Raw genomic sequence first — 27,869 nt, 5'->3', positions numbered from 1 at the left:
TGTCGAGATGCCCGCTACTCCGATCGTCTTGTGCAACCGCACCACTTATCCGGGTTCCATGGCTAGAAACCTTTAGTAGAAACTCCTCTTGGCCTTGCTCTGTTAGGCACTGTTCTGACTACAGTACCTCACCAGCTCCACTCTGCAATATTCCTACAGCCTTCTAAATCCCAGCAACTTGAAGGTGAGAGCTCCTAGGCTCTGCGCAATCCCGGCACCAGCAACCCGGCCTGCTTAGTCAACTGCGTCAGCCCTCCGAGCTACTGTGTGGCTCTGCGTGAGGCTCCTTTTGCCTTCCTTAGCCTCTGCGTTGCCTCTTCCCGGCTCACCCTTGATGATGCAGGCACTGCATCACCCTTCCTTGTTGCTGCTATGCTAGAAACAACTTCTGTCACCTCGGGACAGCTGTTTTCTGCTGCTATTGCTCCGCTCGGCTGATGTCCTTAGTCCTCCTGTGATCTACAATCACGCTCTGAAACCATGTTGAAGTTTCTAAGTCTACCAGTTAGAAACCCTCCATACACTTTACTGATTTATTCCTACCCACTTGTTCCATTACTTAACAAGTTATTTACAATGTAAATACCGAAAATAAACACTAGTGCATGCTCAACATATTACAGATCAACAACTGAAGGAAACAGAAACAATCACACCAAATGACACTGTTATTTTTGGACCAATGTCCCCGGAAAACCCAATGCGGGAAAACCAGTGCAACTATCTGAGGGTTTTCTTATTAAGAAATTTCAGAGTACAATCTGGGTGCCAAATCCAGCTTACCTAACAGAGAATTTCCTTGGCAGTAGTACCTCTCAGTCTGAGACAAATGTCCTAGCCGAAGCCCCGGATAAACCCTCCGGCAACTCTTCATCTCCAATCTGCCCCAGAAACCCTAGCGTCTGCCTTTCTGGACTGCATCAGCGTCTCTTTGCCCAGCGCTGGCCCTGCGTCACCTTGGATGGGTCTGCGTCAGCCTTCTGGCCCTCTGCGTCAGCTACGTTGGCCTCTCTGAAGCACTGTGCAACTCCCGGCTGCCTCTGTGTGGCCCTGCGTGAGCCCTGGCTGCTACTACGTCCCTCTCTCTGGCTCCTGCGCTGCTCTTCCGACACTCTCTCTACCTCTCTGTCTCTCTGTACTCAATGCTCCTCAGTTGCAACTCTGATCACTGATTCTATCTCTCTTAGCAAACCCCGCTCTAGAGAATAGAATGACTAATCACTCTGGTGTATTCTCCAAGTGACCCTCAAGCCTCTTCTTATACTTTTCCTGTTGACATATCAACGACTGAGATTAAGTCCCTAATCAACGTCTAAGATTAGATCTAGCTTGATCCATGTCTTTTGGACCATTCTAATACAGTTTCATATTAATACACATTAATATTTTATTTTCCCTAAGTTTAGACCTAGGGACTCCATTAAAAATATTAATTATTTTAACATCTCCTGAATTGTTTAGAATCTACCCAAACCCTTTCTGGGTATCGGAGATCTCATGTGCTCCAACCTCTCCACAAAATTTTGTGGCTAGAGTACATCCGATGCTACCCCAAATCAACAGTTCGGTCTTCATTATGACATGTGTAATTATGATTTTATGTAATTGATGTAAAGAAGAAAATAAAATTACTTTTGTAATGCTTGAGTCATGGGTTTCATGCTCAAGGAATTTTATTTTATAGTTAAGGCTCCCATTGTGAGCCTTTAGGGTTGGTCATAAAGTCATAAAGTCTAGGAAGTCAATGTCATGTATTGAAGACATATAACATATTGTAAAAGGTAATTTTGATTGTGTCAATAACTGTACAAGACCATGTCACAAGCTCACCTTGAAGTTGGCCTAAAAGAAAATTCTAGAAAGGCATGTCGACCTCGTCACTAGGAAAAGTCGACTCATTTTGATGGACAGATCACTATATATAGGGCAGCTTAGCCTCACTCAAAGATAGGTTTTGATCAAGGATTTGAAGCAAGAAAAAGAAGTGCGAAAACCACATAAGAAGAGCCTCTCTAAAAGCAAAGAAGGAAGAACTAGAAGTAAAGTTGTTTGGGTCTGTTTTAGGGCTAATATCTATCATACGTGCAAGGAGTGATATCAGCTGCTGCAGGAGAAGCTGAGATTATCTCAGTCATCTTAGGAGGCCGAATTAAGGAAGAAGACAAGTCAAGAATGCAAGTTGAGTTGAAGTAGAAGAAGTCTCCATCCTAAGCGAAGGGAACAAGGGTACAAAATTGGTGGTGATACTTCCCACGTGTTGCAACTAGGGTTTTTGAAGAGGCCGAGAGCTACAGGTCTGAAACAAGAGGCCGAAAATATGAAGGATAGTCGAGATCCAAAGGAAAGCAAGCAGTTTGACTAGTGTTGACTTGGTCAAGAAGAAGAAGCAGGGAAGAAGGGTTGTGACTTGGTCTTGGACTTGGAGGAGTTGATAGGTCAAGGGTCTTGGTATTGGTATTCGTCAATCGAAGTCTCTAAAAGAAGAAGAATTTGTTTGGGTTTTCCTCTCAAGTTGGAGATGTTTTGGCCCCGACTGATCGCCTATATTCTGTGTCTCTTTATTGTTTATGCTTTGGTAGATGTTTGATTGAAAAAGAACACTATAATAATTTAAAGACAAGGTCCTAATCTAAAGAATTAAAAAGCATTAGCAAACAATTATCATTCAAGAGAAATCACCTCATTTCTATGTCCTAGATTTCTCAACATTCTCCTGCGCTCAAAACCCAAACCAATCCCGCCTTACCCTACAAGAGAAAGAAGGCAATCGGCGGCGACAAAGGTAGGGACGCTCCTTAGGGCTTCCATCGATCCCCTCAACATCCTAATCTTCTTCTATCCCAACTTTTCCCTTTCCTACATTACCATTCACCTTAAAACCCTTAATGTTTACTTAGTTATTGATCAATCTTGGAAAAGGTGCCCAACTTTTAGGAGGAGGGGGCTTGAGTTGCCTTTCTTGATTTAGCTAGTGTTTTTCTTGAGGAGGCTAGAGGGAAGTTGGATTGAGTACTTTAGATCCTCAAAGTTCACTTTACTCACTCAATGTTCCTGTTGTTGGCCTTGGACTCCAACATATAGCTTGGAAAAGGTGGCAAGTTTATCTAGAAGGCAATGACTTGCATTATCTTGTATGAAAACACTGACATTCCTCCTCTTTTGAGCTTGAAAAGGCTTGCATGGGTGATATGAGGCCTTATGACCCACATGCAATATGGAGTATAACACATGCAACCATAGTATTCAAAACCGAAATTGGTGATAGGTCCGGTCCACCTATCGAACCGGGTAAAAACCGGAACCGTTCAAACCGGTACTAGTTAGATCTCAATGAATCGGTCTTTAAAAAAGTACATGAATAATTATTTTTTAATGAAAAAACTATTTTTAAGATTTGAAACCATGATTCTAGACCAATAGAGACAAAATATGCAAAGTTTGCTCATCTATATACCATATAAAGGTGAATAAATCAAAATGGCACCAAGTGCAATACATATCAACAACAAATTACATAATCAATGAGGCTCTAAATGGCATCTAGAGTCCAAAAGCAATGCTACAAGCTATGGGCCACTGACCTGCAGAGTACAGTCCTAGAAGTCTACAATATTAGTGATCAACATGATCACTTCTTAGTTCTCATCGTGATCAAACTCAGTTGATTGAGTCTCGACTCTCAAACTTTTCAACTGCTTGAGTCACAAACTTCTCAGCTGGTTGAGTGACTTGAGTCTCGAACTTATGATGGTATTCTGCCCTAATATGCCCTATTATTTCATTTGGTGCTATACATGGCTTCACATGGCTTCCTATCCCAGCCAAGCATTGTTTGAACGTGTAAATACCTCCTTCAATAGATTTTTGGCAATTTTTGCCAATCATTTTGCCATCAATCATATCACAGTGAGTCCATGCAGAGTCCTTGGTTTTTGGAGGCATGGTGGCTACTACTAAGCCCAAACTCTCTGCTGTTCCACTACCCCAGCAAAAACTCAACTCTCCAAGCTCACAATGAAGCTCACAAAAACTCCAAATCAGATGTATGAGGCAAATGAGAGGGGAGAGATCCTTTTAAAGTCTTGGAGGGGTTGTTTTTGGAGGGAAACAACCACTAGTTTCCTTGAAAAATACTTGAAAAACCATGAAATAGCCTTCTGTGGGGTCCGCGACCAGCCTGGCAATAAACTGGCCGCTTTATGATGGAACCGACCGGTTTATGGGAAAATCGGCTGGTTTATGGCCAGTTAGGCCCAAAAACTGGGGGTTCACTCAGAAAAACCGGTTTTTCATATGGTTTGATGGTTGAGGCTAATGAACCGGCCGGTTTGACCGGTTTATGGTTCGAATTGGCCAGTTTTGAATACTATGCATGCAACTTCCATTTGCTTTTCCACGTTTATGTTCATAGAATATATGCCCACGTCTCCCTTTAGAGTTGAGATTCACCTTGAAATATCTTCCCATTGCAAAAAACCTCAACATGGCATGTCAGGTATGTGTCTTGCTGATCACAATGAGCCCTTTTTAAAATTTGGACTGAGGACCCTGTGTGTTGGGATCTGTGAAATGCCTTGAAAATTGGGCCATGTCTTGGGAAACATGAAGGTGCCCAAAATTGGAATAAAAACAGCCATGTCTCCATTCTGTCCTGCTTATCAAAATGCAAATGAAAGTGAAATTTTTACCATAGGTATCTCTACTGGAAGGAGGGGTAATAGGGAACACTAGCAGAGCCTGATGAAATTGAAAGAATGGGGACAACATCAGTGGGGCATTCCTCCCTTTCCTTTGACCTTTTCCAACTGCCCTTGGTGATTGAGCCATGATTTATGTGAATTGAGGAAGAAAATGGACTGCTGTAGGAAATATTTTGAATACTGGTGGACAAATGGACATGCCCAAAACTTGGAATCCCTTCAACATTACATAATAACCCTTAGATGCCCTCCAAAATGCCTTAGACCTCCAACCTGTTGAATGAAATGAGGTGAAATGATGGACATGTAGCTCTTTTATTAGCTGTGGGCCGCGCTTTGGAGTGACTGATGTCCAAGTTGTGGGACACATTGAAGGCATGGTTCGGACATGTGTTGGACATGCATTTGGCACATGTCCCACTCCTCCATATCGTAATGTTGTTGAAAGCCATTGGAATAAAAATTTTCTTATCTAAGTTACCTAACACAACCATTTGTGTCACATGTCACGTGGATTCACGTTGGACTTTGTCTGGAGAAAGTAGAATTTCATATCGCATTTAATATTTGGCATCAGAATTCAGGGTTGGCAGGATTGTAGCATTTCCACTAGATTCTATCATGTATGAGGGTATGGGATCGACATTAGTATAGACCATCTAACAATGGGGATTTGCTTCAAGTAATGATCTGTGAGATAGACATGGTTAAAAGTTAAAACATACAAATCTCCTTCTGTAGAGGGTCAACCCAGCAGGATATAACAGTATACCTCAAAAGCTCTATCGAGCTCCATACTTGTGGATCCAAGAGAAGAATAGCAGCACAACATGGTAGAAAACACATTTTGAATTAAAACAATTTCAGTGTCCATTATAGATAGTTTATTGTTTATTTTGTAATTCAATTGCTATTGTTTCAGGTAGTTATTATTCCAATATGGAAGAAGGCCGATGAGAAAGGTGTGATCTTGGAGGTAGCATCTAACCTAGAGAAGATACTTAAGGCTGCCGGCATCAGGGTCAAAATGGATGAGTCAGATCTGAAGACTGCAGGGTGGAAATTCAATTTCTGGGAAATGAAGGTGTGAGATTATTTTGTTATATTACACAAGTACATATATTTGAGAGGTTCATTTATTTTTGGAAACAAGCTCATTTTAGGGTACCTGAACTTATTTGCACCTGCATCATTTTGTGCAAAAGATGTGTGTTGAGTACTTGCATGCACACTAGTGTCCTTATCTATATGACTCTGTGTGTCTATGTACATTCTTACCTTTTATATCATCACATTTGCTCTGATCCATTATTCCGCCTTCAAAGAGTTTGATTGACATGCAGGGTGTTCCATTAAGGATTGAAGTTGGTCCTCGTGATGTCTTAAATAAGAGTGTTGTAGTTTCAAGGCGGGATATGCCTGGAAAAGATGGGAAAGATTTTGGAATATCGATGGATCCATCATTTTTAGTAGTATATATAAGAGACAAACTGGAAGAAGTGCAATCGGCTCTCTTGGCAAGAGCTACAGCCTTCCGAGACAGGTACTCACTCTGTATACAAAATTGGGCAAGTTAATGATAGTTCTTTTGCTTGATGTTGCATTGGCTTACCCCTTAGATTCAACAATTCATTAACTGTTTAGAGATTCTGCTTGTTAATTGTCTCAGACTCCCTCCTTGAAGGATACAATTTCTTTTTTGAAAATTCACTTGAATATCATTCCTATTTTGTTTGAGTAGATATCTGCTTTCCCTCACTGGCACTCGTGGCATAGGTATTGTCCTGTAGTCTTTTTCCAACTTCTATCATCGATCTTTTAGAGAAGGGAATAGTTATGATGTCATTACAAGACTTTTTTATCTTGAGAATACCGTGATAATAATTAGGAACTAATTTATTTGAATTGTTTATATTCTAGAATAGATGTGTTGGGGTGTAATGGGCTGCGATTACAGCATAATTCCATCGCTGAACCCTTCCCTTAACTTGGATAATATGAGAAAACTATATGCAAAGCAAGAAACTAGGCTAATCGGACTGACATTATCTGACAGAGACAGCCTCAATACTTTATACGATGTGTTATATCCAATGTCCACTGGGGTCAGGCAGGATTATATCCATCTGCAATATTATATATTGTGCTTTATTTTTGCAAAGAGTTAAAAACTTTTCGGCATGCAAAGGTTGGTCCCAGCTTCTGACTTACAAGTGTAATAATATTATAATAATAAACTATCCCATATATTTGCTAGAACATAATTATGATGAAGGGGATAGTCTTTTTGTAAGTAACATATTCTGAGTTATTTTTCGTGATTGAGAGTCTAACAGAGCCTTCGTCATTATCATAATTTTTCTTAGGGAAAAAGGGATGATAACTATTAATTTATTTACATGGAAGGTGGAGTTGTAAGTGCTGTTTTCGCTGTCTTCCTGTGTAACTAAAACCTGTTATAGCCTGAAAACCGATCGAGGAATGACATCATCTCAGATCTCGTGATCCATTTTAACAACATTTCCATGTTGGGAAATGGATAGTTGCCTTTGATGGAAGCCACATTTAGATTTTTCGTGGGGCAGACTGAGTGCTGGTGAGCTGGGAAGGGTGACACAGTCCCTAGCTGAGTGACGTAGAGCAGCGAAGAAGCTTGGAGCAGATTTCGCTGTCCAGCTAAGGAGCTGCCGTAGTTGCTATGGGATTGATCATCTGGTGATTGATTAACCAAAATATCTGTCTCTGAGGAGAGGTACTACTGTCGAGGGTATTCTCTGTTGGCTGAGCCATTTCTGGCACCCTAGTTGTATTCAGAAATTGCATAATAATAAAACTCTCATATCTGCTGCATCAATTTTCCCACATTGGGTTTTTCTAGGGATGATTCACCAAAAATAACGGTGTCCCTTGTGTGTTTGTCTTAGTTATTTCAGTCGCTGATCTGTATATGTGTTAAGGCTGCATTTGTGTTTATTTCGATATTTATATTTATAAATCACTTGTTAATGCAAAGAACAAGTAGGAGAAAATAAACAAGACAATGCAGTCGGGATTTCTGACATGCCAGACTTAGAAATTTCAACATGGTATCAGAGCATTGCAGATCACAAGAGAACTGAAGGCACCAATAGTAATCTAAAGAATTTGCAGCAATAGTAGCCGTCCCGAGAGACAGTGCTATTCCATAGCAGAAACAACAGGGAAGAAGTGACGTAGAGGGCCTGCATCATCATTTCAAGGTAGAAGGAGGGTTAGCGCAGACGCAGAGAGGGGCAGGTCAGACCTACGCAGTGCCTGATCATCTTTCTCAGCCAAGAAGGATCGACGCTGTGGCCAGGAGGAGCAAATTTTGCCATTGCCAGGATTGCGTAGAGCCTGAAGGGCTCAGTTTCTTCAGTTGTCGAGGCTTGGGGAGCTGTGGGCAGATTGTGATTGAGAAGCTGGTGGGGTGTTGTTTCTGTCGGTGCAGAACAATACCTAAGGGGACAAAACCAAGGTAGAGGGAGTCGCTACCTTGATGGATTTCTAGCCAAGAAATCCAGATCTGAGTTGCAGTTGCAAGGAGGATTAGAGAGGAGCGGTTCAGCAGTTGGCCAGAGGATTTCTAGCAGGGAAATCAGGACTTAGAGGGAGATTTCTAGGAGGGGAGTCGAAACTCAAAGGGAGTCTAGAAGAAGAGCTAAAATGGCAGTGAACAGACTGAGGGATTAGGACAGGTTGGACGGGGCTTCCAACTTTGTCATTTGGAAGGTCAGGATCCTAGCAGTCCTTGATCGACATCGCATCAAGGACTTTGCCTTGAGAACCATGGCTATCCCGATCGACTTATGGATCCAGAGTGGGGTTAACCAAACAACCTGGACTTCTTCTAGTATATGCCCTTGTGAAAGGATGAATAAGTGGAGTCGCTACCCAAACAAAAAACTAAACCCAAACACCCTGTTGGAAATACTGAGAGGGGGGGTGAATCAGTATTCCTTTTCAATTGTTATTTTTACCAGTTAAATCATTTATATTTAGAACACAAAATGAACAATAGGAATAAATGCTTTTATTAATATAATCTTTACAATAAATCAGGTACAATATATATAAGGCTCCAACCTGTTGCCAAGCACCAACTTGGTCTTTTGTGAGGCTCCAACCTCTAGGGAACCAACCCTATCTTCTCAAGGCACCAACCTTGTGTTTAGGAGCACCAACTCCAAGGACACCAATCCTTCCAATTTTGAGGCACCAACCCCAAGGGCTCCGACCCTATCTTGTCAAGGCACCAACCTTGGATTTAGGAGCACCAACTCCAAGGACATCAATCCTTCCAATTCTGAGGCACCAACCCCAAGGGCTCTAACCCTCTGCTATATATTGTCTAGATATGTTTGGTAGTAATTCTTTACTCCCAAAATCTTCTTCATTGGATTGTGTCAATCTACAATTTCACAGTAGTCTCCATGCTACATCTTTAATGACAACCTTGTCTCATAGAAGGTATCACCATTGCTCTTCATTATACCCAAGCAAAATCTCCGAGCCACATCATGATGACTAATACATCATGGTATTCAATAGTCTCCACACAACTCCAATGTGTCTACAATGAACTACACTAAGCTCTACACAAAGACAACTCTTTGTTTCAGCCCTCTGTTCTAACTGTCACAGACTACAATAACTGCTTCGGGAGTGAGGCGTTAGGAGTAACTGCTTCAAGAATGACTTCTTCATAGGAGTGACTGTCGCAGTTTCATATTGTGCGTTCAATTAAAAACAACCCTGTTCATACTCAGATAATCTTCTTAGATCCGCAGAGCGTCCTTTTGAATTATTATCTGAATCATTGTCAAACATAGGTTTGAGCTTTTCAATAAATAACCTAGTCAACAAAATGTTCGACCTTCGGCTTCCTTCTTCTTCCGTTGGACCTTTCGGCTTCCTTCTTCGCTCGCTCGACCTTTGACTTCCTGATCTTTGGCTTCCTCTGTCTCTTCAAGTTCATGAGTTGTGAACTTCTTTATGCTCTATTTTTATGCTCGAGATAGATGCTTAGAACTCAAGTGTTTTAACTCGTTTTTATGCGATGTTCACCAATACTCAAAAGACACGTTCGTTTGGAAGGAGAGGTTGACTTATGGATATTCATCCAATTACTCATAAACTTGTTTTTATTTACGGAGGATTTCATAGGAGAGACTGTACCCAATGAGGTCCCACATCCATGTCATCAATCGCAATCGCAACTTTCGGAGGTCCCGCAATCGAAACTCTTAACATCACTGATGTAACATGGCCGATATTCATACTGTTGATGAAATGGACACGATATAATATTAAACAGTCGTCAATAGATCCGAAGGGTCCATAGCTCCATCGCAATCGGCGGTCTATCGGGTCCACAAGTCTTATTGCAATCGCAGTTTTGGTATGATAATCCTTTAAGCCTTGCAATGTGAAGGTTCTGATACAGCGGATGCGATATTACAATAGGGCGTGTTATAATGGAGCCGTCGGGTCCGCAACTCAAATCGTAATTGGAGATTTCAACGTGACAAGGCTTTAAAAACTTGCGGTATGGCGGATGTAATATTTCTTTAGGGCGCGTTGTAATAGGACCATCGGGTCTGCAACTTATATCGCAATCGGGGATTTCAGTGTAACAAGGCTTCAATACTTGTAATGCAAAGGATGTGATATTGTATTGAGGTGTGTTGTATTTGAATGATCGAGTGCGCAATGCATATCGCAATCGGGGGTTTTGAGCAATGTTACATAACTTAATATAATGGAACCGCTGATAAAGTTCCTACGATATAAATTCTCTGATGCGATGTCATTACATGGTTTTATTCTTGGGTTCTTGCTCCTTTGACTTCTCTTCACTCTTCCGCTTTTCCGATAGCTGTTGCTCTTGTGGCTTATCTTCCTGTGACCTCCAATAACTCTTCTTTGACTGCTCTTGTTCTTGACTTTCAATGGCTTTCCTTCTTGGGTATACTGCTTCTATTATGTCTATATATATATATATGTGTGTATATTCAATCGTCTTGGCTCCTCCATGTCATCATATCATGATATATCAAACTTTCATCACTATGAGCATTGTGATCAATGGGCATCAATAGGCAACATCATTTATTAAAAAATTTGCCATTACAAACATTGCTATATTGACATCAATGACAACCTAGATGAACAATCTCCCCCTTTGTCATTGATGGCAATATTCTTTTTCTCTCCCCCTTTGACATCAATGGCAAAGGAGCGCACAAGGACTCCCCCTGTCGAACTGCTCCCCCCGTTAAACTGCTTCTGTTATTTATGAATAGTAAATTTTTATGGGTATGTTACTCCCCCTGTTGTGGTGCTCTTCTTTTTACTCAAGATAGAAGGATTGTTGCCTCATCATCAACTAGCACATTATCCCCTCTTCATGTCTCAGAACTTCTTCATAATGCTTTCAACAATGCTTAAATATGCTCCACTTCAATGCTTCAAAACAGACTCCAAATAGTCATACACCAAATGTCCAAGTCCAATTTTTTATGCTTCTACATTGTATTCTGTTGTCTCCACAGTCAGAATTAAGAGGCCTTCACAGTCCGAATCAAGAGAAAATGCCACTGAAATTGTCATTCTCGCTATCTTTCTTCAAATCAGGATTCCTTTGTATCTCTGTGCTTCTCCTTAAGTTGCTGAGCTATATTCAACAGCACAACATTCTCCCCTTTTTTTAATATCTAATCCTTGACTGTCTTTTAAATTCTTTCTACTGGTTGACAACTTTTTGCAATGCTTCAATTATGCTAGATTCTTCCAACTGCTCTTGCTTCAAGCTTCATTCCTAGATGTGTCTGTTTGTTTGAAGGTTGCCTCTATTACTGTCCTTGATTTACCTGTTCTCACATCATATCCTTGAGTCGAGACATTCAACTTCTGTAATACCAACAACATAGTTATTTTCCCTATTTCTCTAGCATTGGATGGCCTTCTCTGCTGCTCCAATTTATCCTTAGTGTTCAAGTGGAAAACATCTTCAACAACAGTCCAAATAATGGTTACAAGATCATGTTCTTCAATGTAGTGCTCCTGAGAAATGATCTTTATCAAAGAATGATTGTTAATATAGCTCATTAAGGATTTCATAAGGACCCTTTCACGAATAGCTTCTGCAATAGTGATCAAGAATCACAGGCTTCCCCTAACTGTATGCATCATCTCTTTTGGCAGAGTCTTCCCATCAAATGCTTAGATTGTTGAAGATCAAGTCAATAACATGTGTTGTTGGCTGGAGATTTTAAGGGACTTTCGGGTTGTATTTGCTTCCTTCTCCATACTTGTGTAACTTTCTTATCTGGCATAGTTCTGGCTTGAGAAGGTGCTTAAATCAAGTTACAATTACATGCCATATGACCAATGTTATGACACTTGAAGCATTCTATGCTGTTCACGAATAAGAATTCATGACTTCTTCTTGCGAAATTGCTTCTCGGAGATTGACGGGGATCATTATAAGCCCTACAATCTTTTGCCATGTGTCCAAAGTTTGTACAAGAATAACAATAACCAAGAAATAAACTTTGGTACCTGGGAGATGGAGATTTCCTTGATGTACTTCTGAAGCCTTTCTGCCTTGGGATTCCTTGATAATATTCATTGCCTTTTGTATTCTTGACATCATTTGCAAGTCTTCTTGGAGCAGGATTTCTTCCATTGTTGCCTTGACTCTTCTCATTACTTTGTTGGAACTGGGAGCATTATTATTGTCATCAGGCTTCCTCATGTCCTTGTTGTTTGAACTTTTGAAGTATGGTCACCCTTGCTTGAGGATTCACCTTCATAGCCAAGACCTGATTTATCAAATGGAGATCTTTGATGGCTAAGCATGTCATCCAAGGCTTGAGAGCTCTTCAAGATTTTGTCCATCCCTTCAACCTTTTTCCTGAGGGAGACAATCTCTTCTTCCAATCTTTCACAATCATTATTCTTCTTAGCAAGTTGTTTCTCAGTTTCTTCCTTGATACGAGTAGCTTCATTTGCTTCTATTTTAAGGGAGATGATTTCTGATTTCATTCTGAAGATTTCTTCATTTTCCTTAGCTAGACTACTCTCCATTTCTTCCATGATCCTTGTAGCTTTACATGTTTCAGCCTTAAGAAAGTTGAGGTCGGATTTTAGTTTGAATATTTCTTCATCCTTTTCTTTTAGTTGGCATATCATGGTGTTTTTCTCATTTTTTGCTTCATCAATCTGCCTTTCTATGATTGCCAATGCTTCCATTGTCTTCTCAGTTCCTTGTGCTTGTTTCCTTTCTTCTTCTAGTTGTGATCTAAGGGAGGAGACCTCTTCCTTGTATTGACCAATCTTTGCTTCAAGTTTGTTCAAGCTCTGGTGCCTTTGTTCAAGGTGGCTTGACAAGTTATCTTCTTGTTTCTTTGCTTTATCCAATTGATTTGTCATGGATATGACTTCTTCATGATGCTTTCCTTTGTTTTGATGAAATTCCTCCTAAGCTTGGCGAGCTCTTCATCTCTTTCTTGTACTTGAAGCTTGACAAGTTCAACTTCCTTCCTTGTTTGGTCTTGGTCACCAACTAGTGCTTTCTTCTTAAGTTCCTCGTTTTCCTTTTTTAAATTGATAATCTCTTCCATGGCAGCCATAAGTTTAGTGAGGAGATCTTCTTCAATGTCTTTTTCATTCTCTTCATTTTCTAGGTCTTCTTTAGCCTTGATGTCATCAATCTTATCTTCAGCTTCCTTGATGGGCTCTAGATTTTCTTCTTGTTTTCCATCATTTTCTTGACTAGAGATCATTGTCAACGCTCCTTTTGAGTGAAGATCATGAAGTTTATCCCATATGCCTTTTGCTGATGAGCATTTTTCAAAATTGGCCTTCATAGAATCAGGTAGCCCATTCAAGATTGCTTTCATTGCTCTTGTATTATGTTCCTTAGATTCTCCATCCATCATGCTATCAACAATCACCGATTTCCAAACTTCAATGCCTTGAGTCTTTAAGAAATTCCTCATTCTTGCCTCCCATATATCAAAGTTTCCATTGAACAATGGAGCCTTCACAAATTGATTGACTTTGATTTCGGTGGTTGAGGGAGACACATCTTTAGGAGGATTGGAGACTTTCTTCCTTGGCTTCGCCATTTGTGCTCTAATGATCGACCTTCAAGTTGTTAGGCTTTGAGTGAACGTACTGGCTTTGATACCAATTGTTGGAAACATTGAGATGGGGGTGAATCCGTATTCCTTTTCAATTGTTATTTTTACCAGTTAAATCATTTATATTTAGAACACAAAACGAACAATAGGAATAAATGATTTTATTAATATAATCTTTACAATAAATCAGGTACAATATATATAAGGCTCCAACCTGTTGCCAAGCACCAACTTGGTCTTTTGTGAGGCTCCAACCTTTAGGGCACCAACCCTATTTTCTCAAGGCACCAACCTTATGTTTAGGAGCATCAACTCCAAGGACACCAATCCTTCCAATTTTGAGGCACCAACCCCAAGGGCTCCGACCCTATTTTGTCAAGGCACCAACCTTGGATTTAGGAGCACCAACTCCAAGGACACCAATCCTTCCAATTCTGAGGCACCAACTCCAAGGGCTCCAACCCTCTGCTATATATTGTCTAGATATGTTTGGTAGTAATTCTTTGCTCCCAAAATCTTCTTCACTAAATTGTGTCAATCTACAGTTTCACTGTAGTCTCCATGCTACATCATTAATGACAACCTTGTCTCATAGAAGGTATCACCATTTCTCTTCATTATACCCAAGAAAAATCTCCAGTCACATCATGATGACTAATACATCATGGTCTTCAATAGTCTCCACACAACTCTAATGTGTCTACAATGAACTGCACTAAGCTCTGCACAAAGACAACTCTTTGTTTCTGCCCTCTGTCCTAACTGTCATGGTAACTGCGTCGAGAGTGAGGCTTCAAGAATAACTGCTTCAAGAATGACTTCTTCAGAGGAGTGACTGTCGCAGTTTCATATTGTGCGTTCAATTAAAAACAACCCTCTTCATACTCAGATAATCTTCTTAGATCTGCAAAGTGTCCTTTTGAATTGTTATCTGAATCACTATCAAACACAGGTCCGAGCTTTCAATAAATAGCCCAGTCAACAAAATGTTCGACCTTTGGCTTCCTTCTTCCGCTGGACCTTTCGGCTTCCTTCTTCGATCGCTCGACCTTCGGCTTCTTGATCTTTGGCTTCCTCTGTCTCTTCAAGTTCACGAGTTGTGAACTCCTTTATGCTCTATTTTTATGCCTGAGATAGATGCTTAGAACTCAAGTGTTTTAACTCATTTTTATACGATGTTCACCAATACTCAAAAGACACGTTCATTTGGAAGGAGAGGCCGACTTATGGATATTCATCCAATTACTCATAAACTTGTTTTATTTACGGAGGATTTCATAGGAGAGACTGTACCCAATGAGGTCCCACATCCACGTCATCAATCGCAATCGCAACTTTCGGAGGTCCCGCAATCGCAACTCTTAACATCACCAATGTAACATGGCCGATATTCATACTGTCGATGAAATGGACGCGATATAATATTAAACAGTCGTCAATAGATCCGCCAGGTCCATAGCTCCATCGCAATCGACAGTCTGTCGGGTCCACAAGTCTTATTGCAATCGTAGTTTTAGTATGACATTCCTTTAAGACTTGCAATGCGAAGGTTCTGATACAGCGGATGCGATATTACAATAGGGCGTGTTATAATGGAGCAATTGGGTCCGAAACTCAAATCATGATCGGAGATTTCAACGTGACAATGCTTTAAAAACTTGCAGTATGGCGGATGCAATATTTCTTTAGGGCGTGTTGTAATAGGACCATCGGGTCTGCAACTTATATTGCAATCGGGGATTTCAGTGTAACAAGGCTTCAATACTTGCGACGCAACGGATGCGATATTGTATTGAGGTGTGTTGTATTTGAGCGATCGGGTCTGCAATGCATATCACAATCGGGGGTTTTGAGCAATGTTACATAACTTAATATAATGGAACCGCCGATAAAGTTCCTCCAATATAAATTCTTTGATGCGGTGTTATTACATGGTTTTATTCTTGGGTTCTTGCTCCTGTGACTTCTCTTCACTCTTCTGCTCTTCCGATAGCTGTTGCTCCTGTGGCTTATCTTCCTGTGACCTCCGATAACTCTTCCGATAGCTCTTCTTTGATTGCTCTTGTTCTTGACTTTCAATGGCTTTCCTTCTTGGGTCTACTACTTCTATTATATATATATATATATATATATATATTCAATCCACTTGGCTCCTCCATCTCATCATATCATGATATATCAAACTTTCATCACTATGAGCATTGTGATCAATGGGCATCAATAGGCAACATCATGTATTAAAGAATTTTCCATCACAAACACTACTATATTGACATCAATGACAACCTAGATTAACACACCCAAGTGCTAGAAATAATTATGATGGTGACAATGAAATGAAAAGATGTTGAAGTGCCGAGAAAAAGAAACTTGTCCCCGGCAACGTCGCCAGAAAATGTTGCCTCCTGAATTGTTCACCTTTATGCGACGATGCTTAGGGTAGGGGCTGTCCCTCTGATCCCTACCCTCTCTGTTTAATCTATATCCTAAATGCAGGCTAAGGGGGGTAGTTTCTATGGATGAGATGATGAGAAACTGGTTGGAAGCCAACAAGGAGATACAACTGAATGCCCTGGCAACTTGATTTAAAATTAGGTGACAAGTAATATTATTAAGCACAACAAGATTAAATTTCTTGAGATTATGAATAAGAGACCAGTGCCTTCAAGATTAATTATTTGCACAGTAAGGATTAATGCACCAAGTTACTGGATGAACAGTTGCGGCAAGATGCAAAGTCTATTCTAGATTAAATGCAAGACCTAAATCTAATGTGTGATGCAAGATCTTGGTCAATTTTAGTTAAATGCCTAGTCTAGGTGAATCCTTCCTCTCAATTCTTTCGAAGCTAGTCTAGAACGCAAGTTATAGAGAGAAGTCCAAAGGAAGGAAGCTAAGGCCTCATTAACGATACCTCCTGTGGGGTTCTAACCACCTAAGTGATTCCATTCCTACAAGGGATTTCCCACAAGAGAACTACAAGGTCACCTATGTTAGTTGCGAATGAGGGTCTAGACTTCTCAAATTGTGTGAAGAAGGTGGTCTTATCTCTCTTACAACCAAGCTTGTGCTTGGAGGTAAATTTTAGAGATTCACTTCTAACTTAGAATGAGGATGCAATTGGATTTGCTTCAATGATATTACAAGCATGTAAAATGCTCCAATATGACAATATCACTTGAAAACAAGATGATCACAATGTTACTCTTAACACAAATAAATGAAGCACTTTAGAGAACACCTTATCTCAATGAAACAAGATTAGCAATATCAATTATCCAAGATGCTTATTAGAGCTTATTAATGTGTCAATTAGATTTCATTCAAGTCCTCTTATGTTGATGTTACTTAGCAATTAGGAACAAGAACGATTTAGAGCACAATGATGAGAACAATATCTTATTTACCGCTTATGTCATGAACCAATTAGACAGAAGAAAAGATTTGCAATTTTCTCTTAAGCACAATAGTACCTAAAACCAATAAGCACAAGCAGAGATGAGATTGCTAACAATGATATGCAATGTGTGATAAAACCAACAAATGCATCTAACCAACAATGGATGCTAGAGAGAAACACAATCCAAAGATGCGAGAATGCAAAGAAGGCAATATGCAATAGTGTTATTTTATCCTCAAGACCCACAAAGATATCAATGCACCATTACTCCTATTATTCAATGATCATTAAGAAGATGCTCCAAACTTATGTAAATCAGATAAATTAGATCAACCAATGTAATGATTAGCTCCAGACCTAGTTATTGATATGACGGTAAAGAAAGGAGAGAAGGCTAGAGAAATCAAACCCTTGAGGCCTAACAACCTTCCTTTGATGGCAATCTTGGATGGTTGAGGGACCAAAATGATGATGTTTTGACCTTGAAAGTGCAATGTAGGTTCTCTAACACCTGCAACCACCAATGTTAGTCTGAAAACTAATAGAAGACCCTCCAAACCCAATGGCAAGGGCTAAAATGTCCTCTTAGGCCTACAACTAGGACAAATGACCAAGTATAAGCCCCAAAAATGTGTTTTTGGCCTTGGAACAAGAGAGAAAACTCTTCTAGACACTTGCAACCACAAGATTGTTAGCCCTACAACACCTTTGGCAATGAATTAAGCCCTCTAGGGCTAGCGGCTAGGCCTATTAGGCCTCTTGGAGCTTGCGGCTAGGCCTAGAAGCAAGCTTGGGCTCACTAGATTTCTTCAAAATGGATTATAGCCTTGCAAAATCACTAGTTAGCCAAGAAATCTCAAACCATCATGTATCAATGACAAATATTCAGTGAAAACCCCACTTCAAACCCCTGCAAAAATGATGTTAGGCTTGCAAAACAAATTATAGGCCTTCACCACCACATGTAATGTTGTCACTAAGCCCTTCTAGGCCCGTGGCTAGGGTTTGTAGGCCCCTAGAAGGTTGTGGCTATGCTGATATATGCCTATTAGGGCTAGCAGATCCCGCAAAGAGGCTAGGCATTGCGCTTCTAACCCTTGGGACTTGTAGATCAAGATGCTTAGACCCTAAATCCACCTCCAAAGGCTGAACTACTTCCTTATTTAAGCTAGATGACCCCTTCTCAAGCTAAAGGCTGCCCAAACCCTAGCCATCTAGGCTAGGTGAGGGCTAGAATCCTTACACTTCAAATTTGTCTTTGAAATCTTGATCCTTTGGCACTTGCAAGTCAAATAAATAGAGTGAATCCACAAGATCTTGAAAATTCTAAAATAAAAACTCCAAAATATTATTCACAAAGAAGAAAAATAATATACAAGGATTAGGAAATTATTTACACTATTCACAATTAAATTCAAGCTCTAGTTAGCAAATACATCTTTTTAACCCAAATAGAAATTTGAAAATAATTGATATGAATAATTTTTACTTAATGTACAATCCAAAACCCTGCACCACAAATCATTAGATAAGCTCAGAGTCCAAACAAGGTGTGGTCACCTCAAAGTCCATGTACTTGGGGAATACCCAAGGCTGAATCACCTGAAGATCTGTACACACTCGAAAGATAGATTATTAGTTTCAAAGGGCTTCAATTCACACAAATAAACTAGAGATCTAGAGATATGTAGTGTCCCAAATCAATTAATTTTGGACAGGCACTTCATTTAAACTATCATGCATTTTCTAGAAGATTGCCATGTAAAACCAAAACCATAAATCTATAAATTGCACAAAATCTCATTAAAAGATCACAACATGAGAAACAATGAGAAATGCAACAACCAAAATCCAACTTTATTATATATAGATAGATGCCAATACAGTAGCCGGGTATGACCCTCCAGTCTCTAAACTGAAACAAAAAAACAATCTTTACACCTATGGATTCTGAATGAATCCACCAAGGGGAGATGGGTGCTTGCCCAATCTCTCTAAATCACCTGAGGGTTTTCGTCTTGGGGCTACCAATGGAGTAGAGAACCATGTTCTCAACCTCATATACAAGAAACAATATCAAAACCAAGATGTCCTCCAATGGTCTCCTCCCCTCTTTTATAGATTTGATGGACTCCTCTAGAACCTTCTATTTAATTATTATTTTAATCATGGATCACTTTTCCCTCTTTTATTTCAATTAAAATATTCTTTTTAATGTGGGAAAATGGTAAATTGGTTATCATGTCTCCCCAGGTCACTGAACTCTCATCTAACCATCCCATCATGTAGATCTTCTTGTTTCGGTTCCAACAAGCTATTACACTAAGGTGTTCTCCCACGTATTCCTCCTGGAATGCCACCTTAAGCGTAATTAATTGAGTCAAGCCCACTAATAAATCAGACTTCTGAAAGTGGTTAGAATGCGTTGGAATAAAAGGCAAACTGTGCAAATGATGGAATATGCCAAGCGAATGTCTTGGACCTCATAGAAACTCGTCAAAACTCCATCGGACCCCTGACGACATAACCTTCTCCACGGACTTGGCCATCCCCTGCACTAGAAATCCACCCTGGCTGTACTATGAAGAAGAATAAAAATGGGGACATGATAGTCCTCCCGCCCCAAGATTTCTTGCCCTCAAGCAATCCAAACCTGTGGACCAATCTGGTGGCCCGACGCAACTGAGACCCAATGCCTGGATCCCATACGAACCACTGGTCCATGTCATGCCTCCAAGCTATCAAAACATGACTGGATCCTCCAATACCTGGATCCCATGTCCATCTCTGACTCAACCTGCTACTAGTAGATCCACCTGGACCCCAATGCCACCAAGAAGGAGCATCAATGCTCCATGGCTCCTGCTGTGCTATAGCTCTGACTGTGAATGCTGCCCCACCAACTGCGTACCAGCTCATCACTTCTCTCCAATCCAACCTCGAGCATAGGCCAAGGTCATCCCCACTTTGCTGATGCATGGCTAATGTTATGGAAACACTGGTGAACTGTCGGTCCACCTCCCACTGCTCACTGAAACATATAGTAACTTCCTCGTCTAAGTGCCCCTGTTGTACTGTGCCCCGAACTAAGGTTGATACTCCATCAAAAGGATACCAACTCATGATCTCCCGCCAATCTAATGCATGGATACTTGTGCAAGGGATACGTTTGCTATGCTGAAAATGGTCCATGCTCAACTCCTGAGTCTCTACCCGGTCAATCAAAACGTGTTCGAGAAATTCTGCCTTCCTCCCTCTAATGGGAAGAAGTGGGCACACTGTGCTGCAAGCCTTATCTATATACTCCTGGAGAGGGTTGCTCCGTGAAAGTCCTGCAGCTCTGTCAGCTGCCCGTGCATCTACCCCCACCTCATCAGTGGGTTGGCCCAAAGATGGATGCACCATCGTCTCCAACAACTCCTGTCGTCTACTAGCCTCCTACAAGACTACCCTGTCAATCTCCAACATCTCCTAAGGACAAGTGTTTGCAAATACTGCCTCCCTAGAAGTTGCTTGCACATCTGTCTGCTCCACTCCAATGGCTGGCCCCAAGGGTGTCTGCTCGTCCTCCATCATGAGCTCAACATGAGCCACTAGCTGACTCTCTAACACTGTCCCATCCTGCACACTATGTGTGTCATCTGTCTCATGCTCCTCTATGTGCTCCCTATGCCGAATCATTAGTCGCTCATCTGCACTCGAATCGCCTTCCCTCATGGGAACAATCAGCTTCTTGTCATACTCTTCTACCATACATGGATGCACATCTGGGCTACTGACATCAACTCCACATGACTGCTCGTGCTCCACAGAGGTATCATCGTATGAACCCATGGACTCGTCCAAGGAAGCATCCTCACCCTGAAAGTCAGAAGGAATCTCCTCCTGCTCCACCTCTGTCACCTCCTCGGCATTACCCAAACATGAGTGGTCAGGTCCCCAAGGTCCTTTGCAGATGAAGCAAAGCTCCTTCCTCCTCAGCTCATTCTTGCTGCATGATCCACCAAACCTGAGCAACTCCTCCCTGGTCAATTGTCTCCTAAACAACCCACTGTTTTGCTCAACCAGCCTTTCAGCTAGCTCATAAGTAGCATGTGAGACCAACTACTCTCTCCTCCAAATAGACAACAATCGAGACTGCAACTCCCGAAAAATGGCATCACGACCTCTCATACATGATGACAAGATGGACTATATGTGTGCTATGACTGTGTCAGAATGATGTTTCCTAATGCAGAAAAAGCATTGGAACATTTGCAAGATAAGATCATCACACTCAAGATCAAACATTATCATAAGTCTTAGTCATGGCCATAACTCCTAAAATCTCAATCTTCTTACCAAAGGTAGAGCCTGTACTATTGTCCAAATCTCGGAAAGTTTCTATCATCAGTCTGAAAACTTTCCTCATAACATCATCATTGTATGGAACTATAGGGGCAGTCAGCCTCATGATGTGACTGAGACAAGATGCAACTAGAAGCCTAACCCCTTCACAAGGTTCCTCCAAGAACATGGGTTGTATGAGAGCATGCATAGCTAGTCTTAGAGCTCAAATTAATTTCTTCCCTTCTAATTGGCTTACCTTGGAGAGGAGTGCATCTAGTTCATTTGATTTGAAAAGGATTTTCCATGTGACCTTCTTGTGTTTCAACTCTGATCCAAGTGCAAGGATTTGGAATCCAATTTCCTGCCCCTTCTGCACATCTCTTGGTTGCTCCTTTTGCAGAATGGCAGATACCCTTCTTGAGAAAGATTTGTTGTTTTGTTTGGGTTTTTGGTCTGGATTGCAGTCCGCTAATGTACTGCTGTGATGATTTATGAGGTGCTTCAAATACTCCATTATTTAGTAGGAACAAGACATCAGCATATAAGACACCTATAACAATAATGCCCTCAAGACACCACACTAAATACAAACCCTCTCAACACACTCAGTGGCAGCAACATATACATTCTACAACAATAAATCTCTGATTGCAGTCAGATTAGCACAGTAATATGAACAAGTGATCTCTGGTCACAACACCCTCACAAATCTGCAATCCTCTAATAACATTCAGTTTGATACCACACACAGAGGACAACATTCAGCCACACCCTCATTAAATTATTATTGTTAGCATAAAATAAGACTTGATCAACTCTAACAATTCAGACCTGTACACCAGTGTGACACTAAAGACAATTTGCCAAACCCTCGCTCAATCAATTAGCCTCAATACTGACAATTACTTTGCAAAATTATACGCCAACAAATAATGATTCAGATAAAGAGAAATGAGGGAACCTGGTTAGAGTTTTTGGCAGCATACAAGTTGACAATGGTTCTGTCCAAAATGAATATGATTTCCTCAAGCTCAGAAGGACTTCCCACTAGTTGCAGAAGTTGGTCTAGCTGATATCCATGCTCAGGAAACAATAGAAATGATCTTCATGCCTAGCAGCAAACACAACTCTTTTACACACAACACCCTCAGCCAAAATTTAAGAAAATGCATGGCCTTGCTTAGAGAATGATATATTCGGCCTGGTGAGTGCTCCATCAAGACAGATTTCAGCGAAGTAACAAAAGAAGGGCGTGGACAGTTCTCTGAGCAAGTTCTGACCACTACGTTCTTTTCAGCAGAATACCACCTCTTAAAACTCCACACTGCTCAGGGAATTGGACTAATACATACACAGAGATGCGTTGCCTCTACTCTGCGTCCAACCCAATAAGAAGGCTCTTTGTTAATTTTAGGTGTATTCTATGCTTAGAGCAATTTATTTCAATTATTCAATTAGTTCAATATCTTTTTCAGATTAGCAATCACATCAGTGTAATAATAAATTGCAGATAGAACATAAACATAAATCGTAGAAGACAAGCCAAGACAAGAGGACACAATATGTGGGGCTAGCTAGGGACAAACCCCAATGTGGGAAAACCCTTGATCAATTCTTCTTATATGTTATTCAATAGTTCAGCAGAGAGAGAGAGATAGTACATATACATCAGAAGTCAACATATTGACTTATCTAAATAAGAGCAGAGATCTTCTCTAAGAAGATAGCATATGAGGTAGTTGATCTGAGCTGAGTAGAAGGCATACTGCTTCCACTGATCCAAGGTGACTCCATCACCATGCTGCTCCTCACTGTGCTGCCCCTGACACTGCGCTGCACCCAATCACAGACCTGTTCTCGTCACTGTGCTGCTCCCATCACTGAGCTGCACCCAATGCTGTACCCATCATGCTGCATCCATCACTGCATCCAATATGCTGTAACCATCAGCCATTTGCACTTACAAGTCTTAGCTGCTTGCTATGGTTTATAGCCTAGCAGAGCAGCTAGACTCCTTTAACAGGGCCAAGGTGCAGTCTCCTAACAATCCTCAAAATCTGCCCAGATTTGACTGCAATTGATCTCCAAGGAAAGACCATTTCCTTTACAATTCAGAGTAGACTTCAAGCCCTTAACAATGACTGAACTATGTCTATGCTCACTTCTTATTACAATGGCATCCAAGTGGCATACAACAGTCCTTAGAACATGATTATGAAAACCTATAGAGTCACTGTTATCCCTCCAGCAAGAGCTCACTCAAACCTCCTACCAACAAGAAGTTCAGCCCTTTAATTGACACCCTGAAACAGCCCTTAAATGAACACGCTGATCAGTCTCTTTCTTGCTGTGGATGAGGTTCTTTTGTCTGCTGAAATAGGCCTCCTATGACTGTGGTTAGACCTTCCTTTCGCAGCAGCCATACCTCTCCCTTAAAGGCGGCTAGATTCTAGAACATCCCTCCTACTGCGGCTAGAACATCTTTTATAGACAGCGTTTAGGGCTACCTTGACAGCAGATAAGGTATCTCCCTTTAGGTTTGCGTTTAGGCAGTTGGGCTTTCTCATGACAGCGAAGGCTAAGACCTCCTTTGACTGTGTCCTTGATTCTTTTAGCATAGTGGATGAGGGCGTGGCATATCCCTCTTAACAGCGTCCATAGGGCTGCAAACATCCTCCTAATTTCTTGTGGCTAGGGCTTCCTTTAGGGCTCCTTGGATAGCGTTGAAACTACCTTAGACAGGAGATAGGTCTCCCTTCAATCTGCGGCTAGATGTTGCTTTTGCTGTGGATCAGGAGCCTCTCTTGACTGCGGCTAGGGCATCCCTCTTTTGCTGCAATAGGGTCTTCTTGCTGCGGAATGGAGTCTTCCTTTTCCAACGTATAAAAGCACCGGATGTCTCCCTTGAATTGCAGCCATACCTCCTCACAAGACTGCTGCTAGATCTTGCTTTGAACTGCGGCTAGGCTTCATTATGACAGCGGCTAGGGGACATTGTGATAGCTGACTTAGGGCCTCATAGATCAGCATTGTAGGTCTCTTCTAGACCTGCGTTTAGGGCTTCATCCTCTTAGATTTCTCTTGCCACTAAAACGCAAAACAAGTGGAGAGAAATCAAGAGTGAAGTGTGTGTCTAAATGACTATCAAGCCACCTCCTTTTATACTAAAATGTTGAGCACAAGTGGGGGTTATTTGGTTGTTGGCAGACCTTGACGAATTGTCTCATAACACAAATAAATTCATATCTCCATAAATACTTGTCGGAATCAGATGATCTTTAGATCAATCCTACACCTCTCGATGAGAGGAATTCAAGAAAAATAGCAATGGCCATAAATAAGATGACCCACATGGAGTTTGGCCCTAGTTGCCAATTTTAACTCTCTTCAAATTTGGCCCATTATTTTTTTCCTTTTTTGTTTTTGTTTTGCGATTAGCTAAGCCATGTACGGGACCCATTATTTTTTTCCTTTTTTTGTTTTGTTTTGCGTTTAACTAAGTCGTGTATAGAAGAGATACGACCCTCCTTTAGTCACTAACTCAGTTCTTGGGTGGATTAAATTTGGCCGAGGAATAAAGGATGAAACCCGATCTTTGAGGGAACTGATGCATAAGATAATTCAGTTCCTCCCTCTGAGTATAACTCGACTTCTTACATGCATATGAATGTGATTCCAAGAGGAACTTTAGATCTGACTTCAGCAATTTGTGACTGAAATTCGATACAACACTGAGGTAATCGGTCTGCTACCAATTCTGAGGCTAATTTGGCAATCACACAAAGAAAATTTCAGCCTTTTTCGTGCTGTCCCCACAAGTTTGTGCATAGTTGGCAGCCTGGACGCGAGTTAAAGCGATCCCTTCCGCCTCTTTTTCAAACCTGCGGGTCTCCGCGACAATCCAATCGCACTGCAACAGCTCCATCTGTCGTGCGATCAATTAACATGTATTCGCAGTGGTATCGGTCATTACGCTGTTTCTAGAGCACCAAAACCCGATTCCTCCAGCCACGTTATAGGTATGCATGTGAGCGTTTTTGTTTGATGTGCACAGGTTGATGTCTGCCACACCAATGCGTTCATCGGCAGAATCCACGAGCATGCTATTCGTGTGATCAACTTACACTCAAATCTCATCTCCTTCCCACGTCGCGCAATCGCAGACATAAGGGCGAGCTGAAAAGTTCTCGACCCCACCAAATCGATGTCGCGGAAGTTAGCGCTTTAGCCATCCCTCGGCGGCAGAGAACCCATGCAGAAGTCTCGACTCGTGATTTTTTTTTCTTTTTCATTTCTGGTGGGGTACAATTTGGCTCGGAGCTGTTTGGCCAACTAGAAACTCGGCCTGATCCTCTCACCTACGAATTTGGCCCTGCTGCTGAATAATTCAGGCTGCCCACTATTTGATTTGGCGGCTGTGGAAATTTCAGTTTCGATCTCCACAATTTTTTTTTACAATGATTCGAACCTGGGGTAGGGAGCACAGTGGCACAGCGCAATCATTCTCCTGGCATATGGCAATAAGTGGCTCAGAAGTTGTCACTAGCTTGATCGGAAGTCGTCACCAGTTGTCAGAATTGAAGTGCTTGGCCCCATTAATTATCTAAAATTCGGTCTTCTAAAAATATACACTCGGCCCCGCATGCCATTCGTCTCCAAATAATTCGACAATTCAGTCTCTACAACTTTTATAAAAGTAGGCTCCAGAGAAAAAAGAAATTTCCACAGCCCCTTTAGAATACATTACGACCTCTTATATGAAACTCAATCTTTGCCTTGCAAGAAATTTTTTCTGCAACAAAATAATGACTCCGGAAAAATGAAAGAAATTCTGAAACCCTTGAACTTGGCCTTTCAAGATAAGCCACGTTGAGCCAAGAACAAGGGTCTGATACCACTGTAGTGTCCTAAATCAATTAATTTTGGAATAGGCACTTCATATTAAACTATCATGCATTTTCCAGAAGATTGCCATGTAAAACCAGAACCATAAATCTATAAATTGCACAAAATCTCATTAAAAGATCACAACATGAGAAACAATGAGAAATGCAGCAACCAAAATACAGCTGTATTATATATAGATAGATGCCAATACAATCGCTGGGAATGACCCTCCGGTCTCCAAATTGAAACAGAAACACAATCTCTACACTTGTGGATTGTGAATGAATCCACCAAGAGGAGATGGGTGCTCGCCCAATTTCTCTAAATCACTTGAGGGTTTTCGTCCTGTGGCTACCAATGGAGTAGAGAACCATGTTCTCAACCTTATATACAAGAAATAATATCAAAACCAAGATGTCCTCCAATGGTCTCCTCCCCCTCTTTTATAGATTTGATGGACTACTTTAGAACCTTCTATTTTATTATTGTTTTAATCATGGAGCACTTTTCCCTCTTTTATTTCAATTAAAATATTCTTTTCAATGTGGGAAAATGATAAATTGGTCATCATGTCTCCCTAGGTCACTGGAACTCTTATCTAACCATCCCATCATGTAGACCTTCTCGTTCCGGTTCCAACAAGCTATTACATTAAGGGGTTCTGCCATGTATTCCTCTCGGAATGCCACCTTAAGCGTAATTAATTGAGTCAAGCCCACTAATAACTCAGTTTTTTGAAAGTGGTCGGAACAAAAGGAAAACTGTGCGGATGATGGAATATGCCAAGCGAACGCTGTTGGACCTCATAGAAACTCCTCAAAACTCCATCGGGACCCTTGATGACATAACCTTCTCCACGAACCTGGCCATCCCCTGCATTGGAAATCCACCCTGGCTGTACTATGGAGAAGAATAAAAATGGGGACATGACAAGATACTTGTTAGATCTACTAGCTTCAATGTGTTTGCTCTAGCTCGATACCTAAAACAAGATACCTGTGCTAATAGATAATCCAACCACTGGCTATGAAACAATAATCTTCAATGATAAACACAATTAGAGCATTAAAATTATTCAACACATACCATGAATCATCAAGAGAGAGACACCTTGAATTGAAACCCCAAAGACTTTTATTAATGTAGAAAAATATCCAACAGAGCTTAGCTTAGTACATCATATCAAGTTTCGTTACAATGAGGAGCTGGAAAGCTTCCTTATATATAAAATGAGAGGGATCAACCCCTCCAAGTGAAAAATAATGGCTAGTAGCATCGATCCATGGCTTGATCCTTGTCGAAAAAATTTGAATCCTTGATTAGCTGGCACAAATCTCCAAAACAATTCAATCTTCCTTGTTCACTGTGCTGGAGGGGCCAAACTTT

The 27,869-nt window shown here is 41.0% G+C and overlaps 1 protein-coding gene across 5 annotated transcripts in view; it reads left to right on the top strand.

Moving 5' to 3' along the window:
• LOC149206174 (proline--tRNA ligase, chloroplastic/mitochondrial-like) overlaps window positions 1–27,869 on the top strand; it is a 279,776-nt gene that overhangs the window by 219,305 nt on the left and 32,602 nt on the right. For 4 of the 5 annotated variants that reach the window (XR_016252533.1, XM_089395332.1, XM_089395331.1 and 1 more), the window contains 2 exons: window positions 5,623–5,784; window positions 6,026–6,243. Coding sequence is in view for 4 of the 5 variants with exons in the window: in XM_089395332.1 (XP_089251458.1) it covers window positions 5,623–5,784; window positions 6,026–6,243 (380 nt within the window). In the remaining variant the exon portion in view is untranslated. The remainder of the gene's footprint in view (window positions 1–5,622; window positions 5,785–6,025; window positions 6,244–27,869) is intronic. The other variant, XM_089395330.1, reaches the window with a different exon arrangement.

Source organism: Pinus tabuliformis, chromosome 1_2, assembly GCF_031772625.1.
Source record: "Pinus tabuliformis cultivar Carrire ecotype Pingquan chromosome 1_2, CPIR1, whole genome shotgun sequence".
NCBI classification, from domain to species: domain Eukaryota; kingdom Viridiplantae; phylum Streptophyta; class Pinopsida; order Pinales; family Pinaceae; genus Pinus; species Pinus tabuliformis.
The sequence above is the reverse complement of the archived record's forward strand: the minus strand, read 5'-3'. Positions and strand labels throughout refer to the sequence as shown.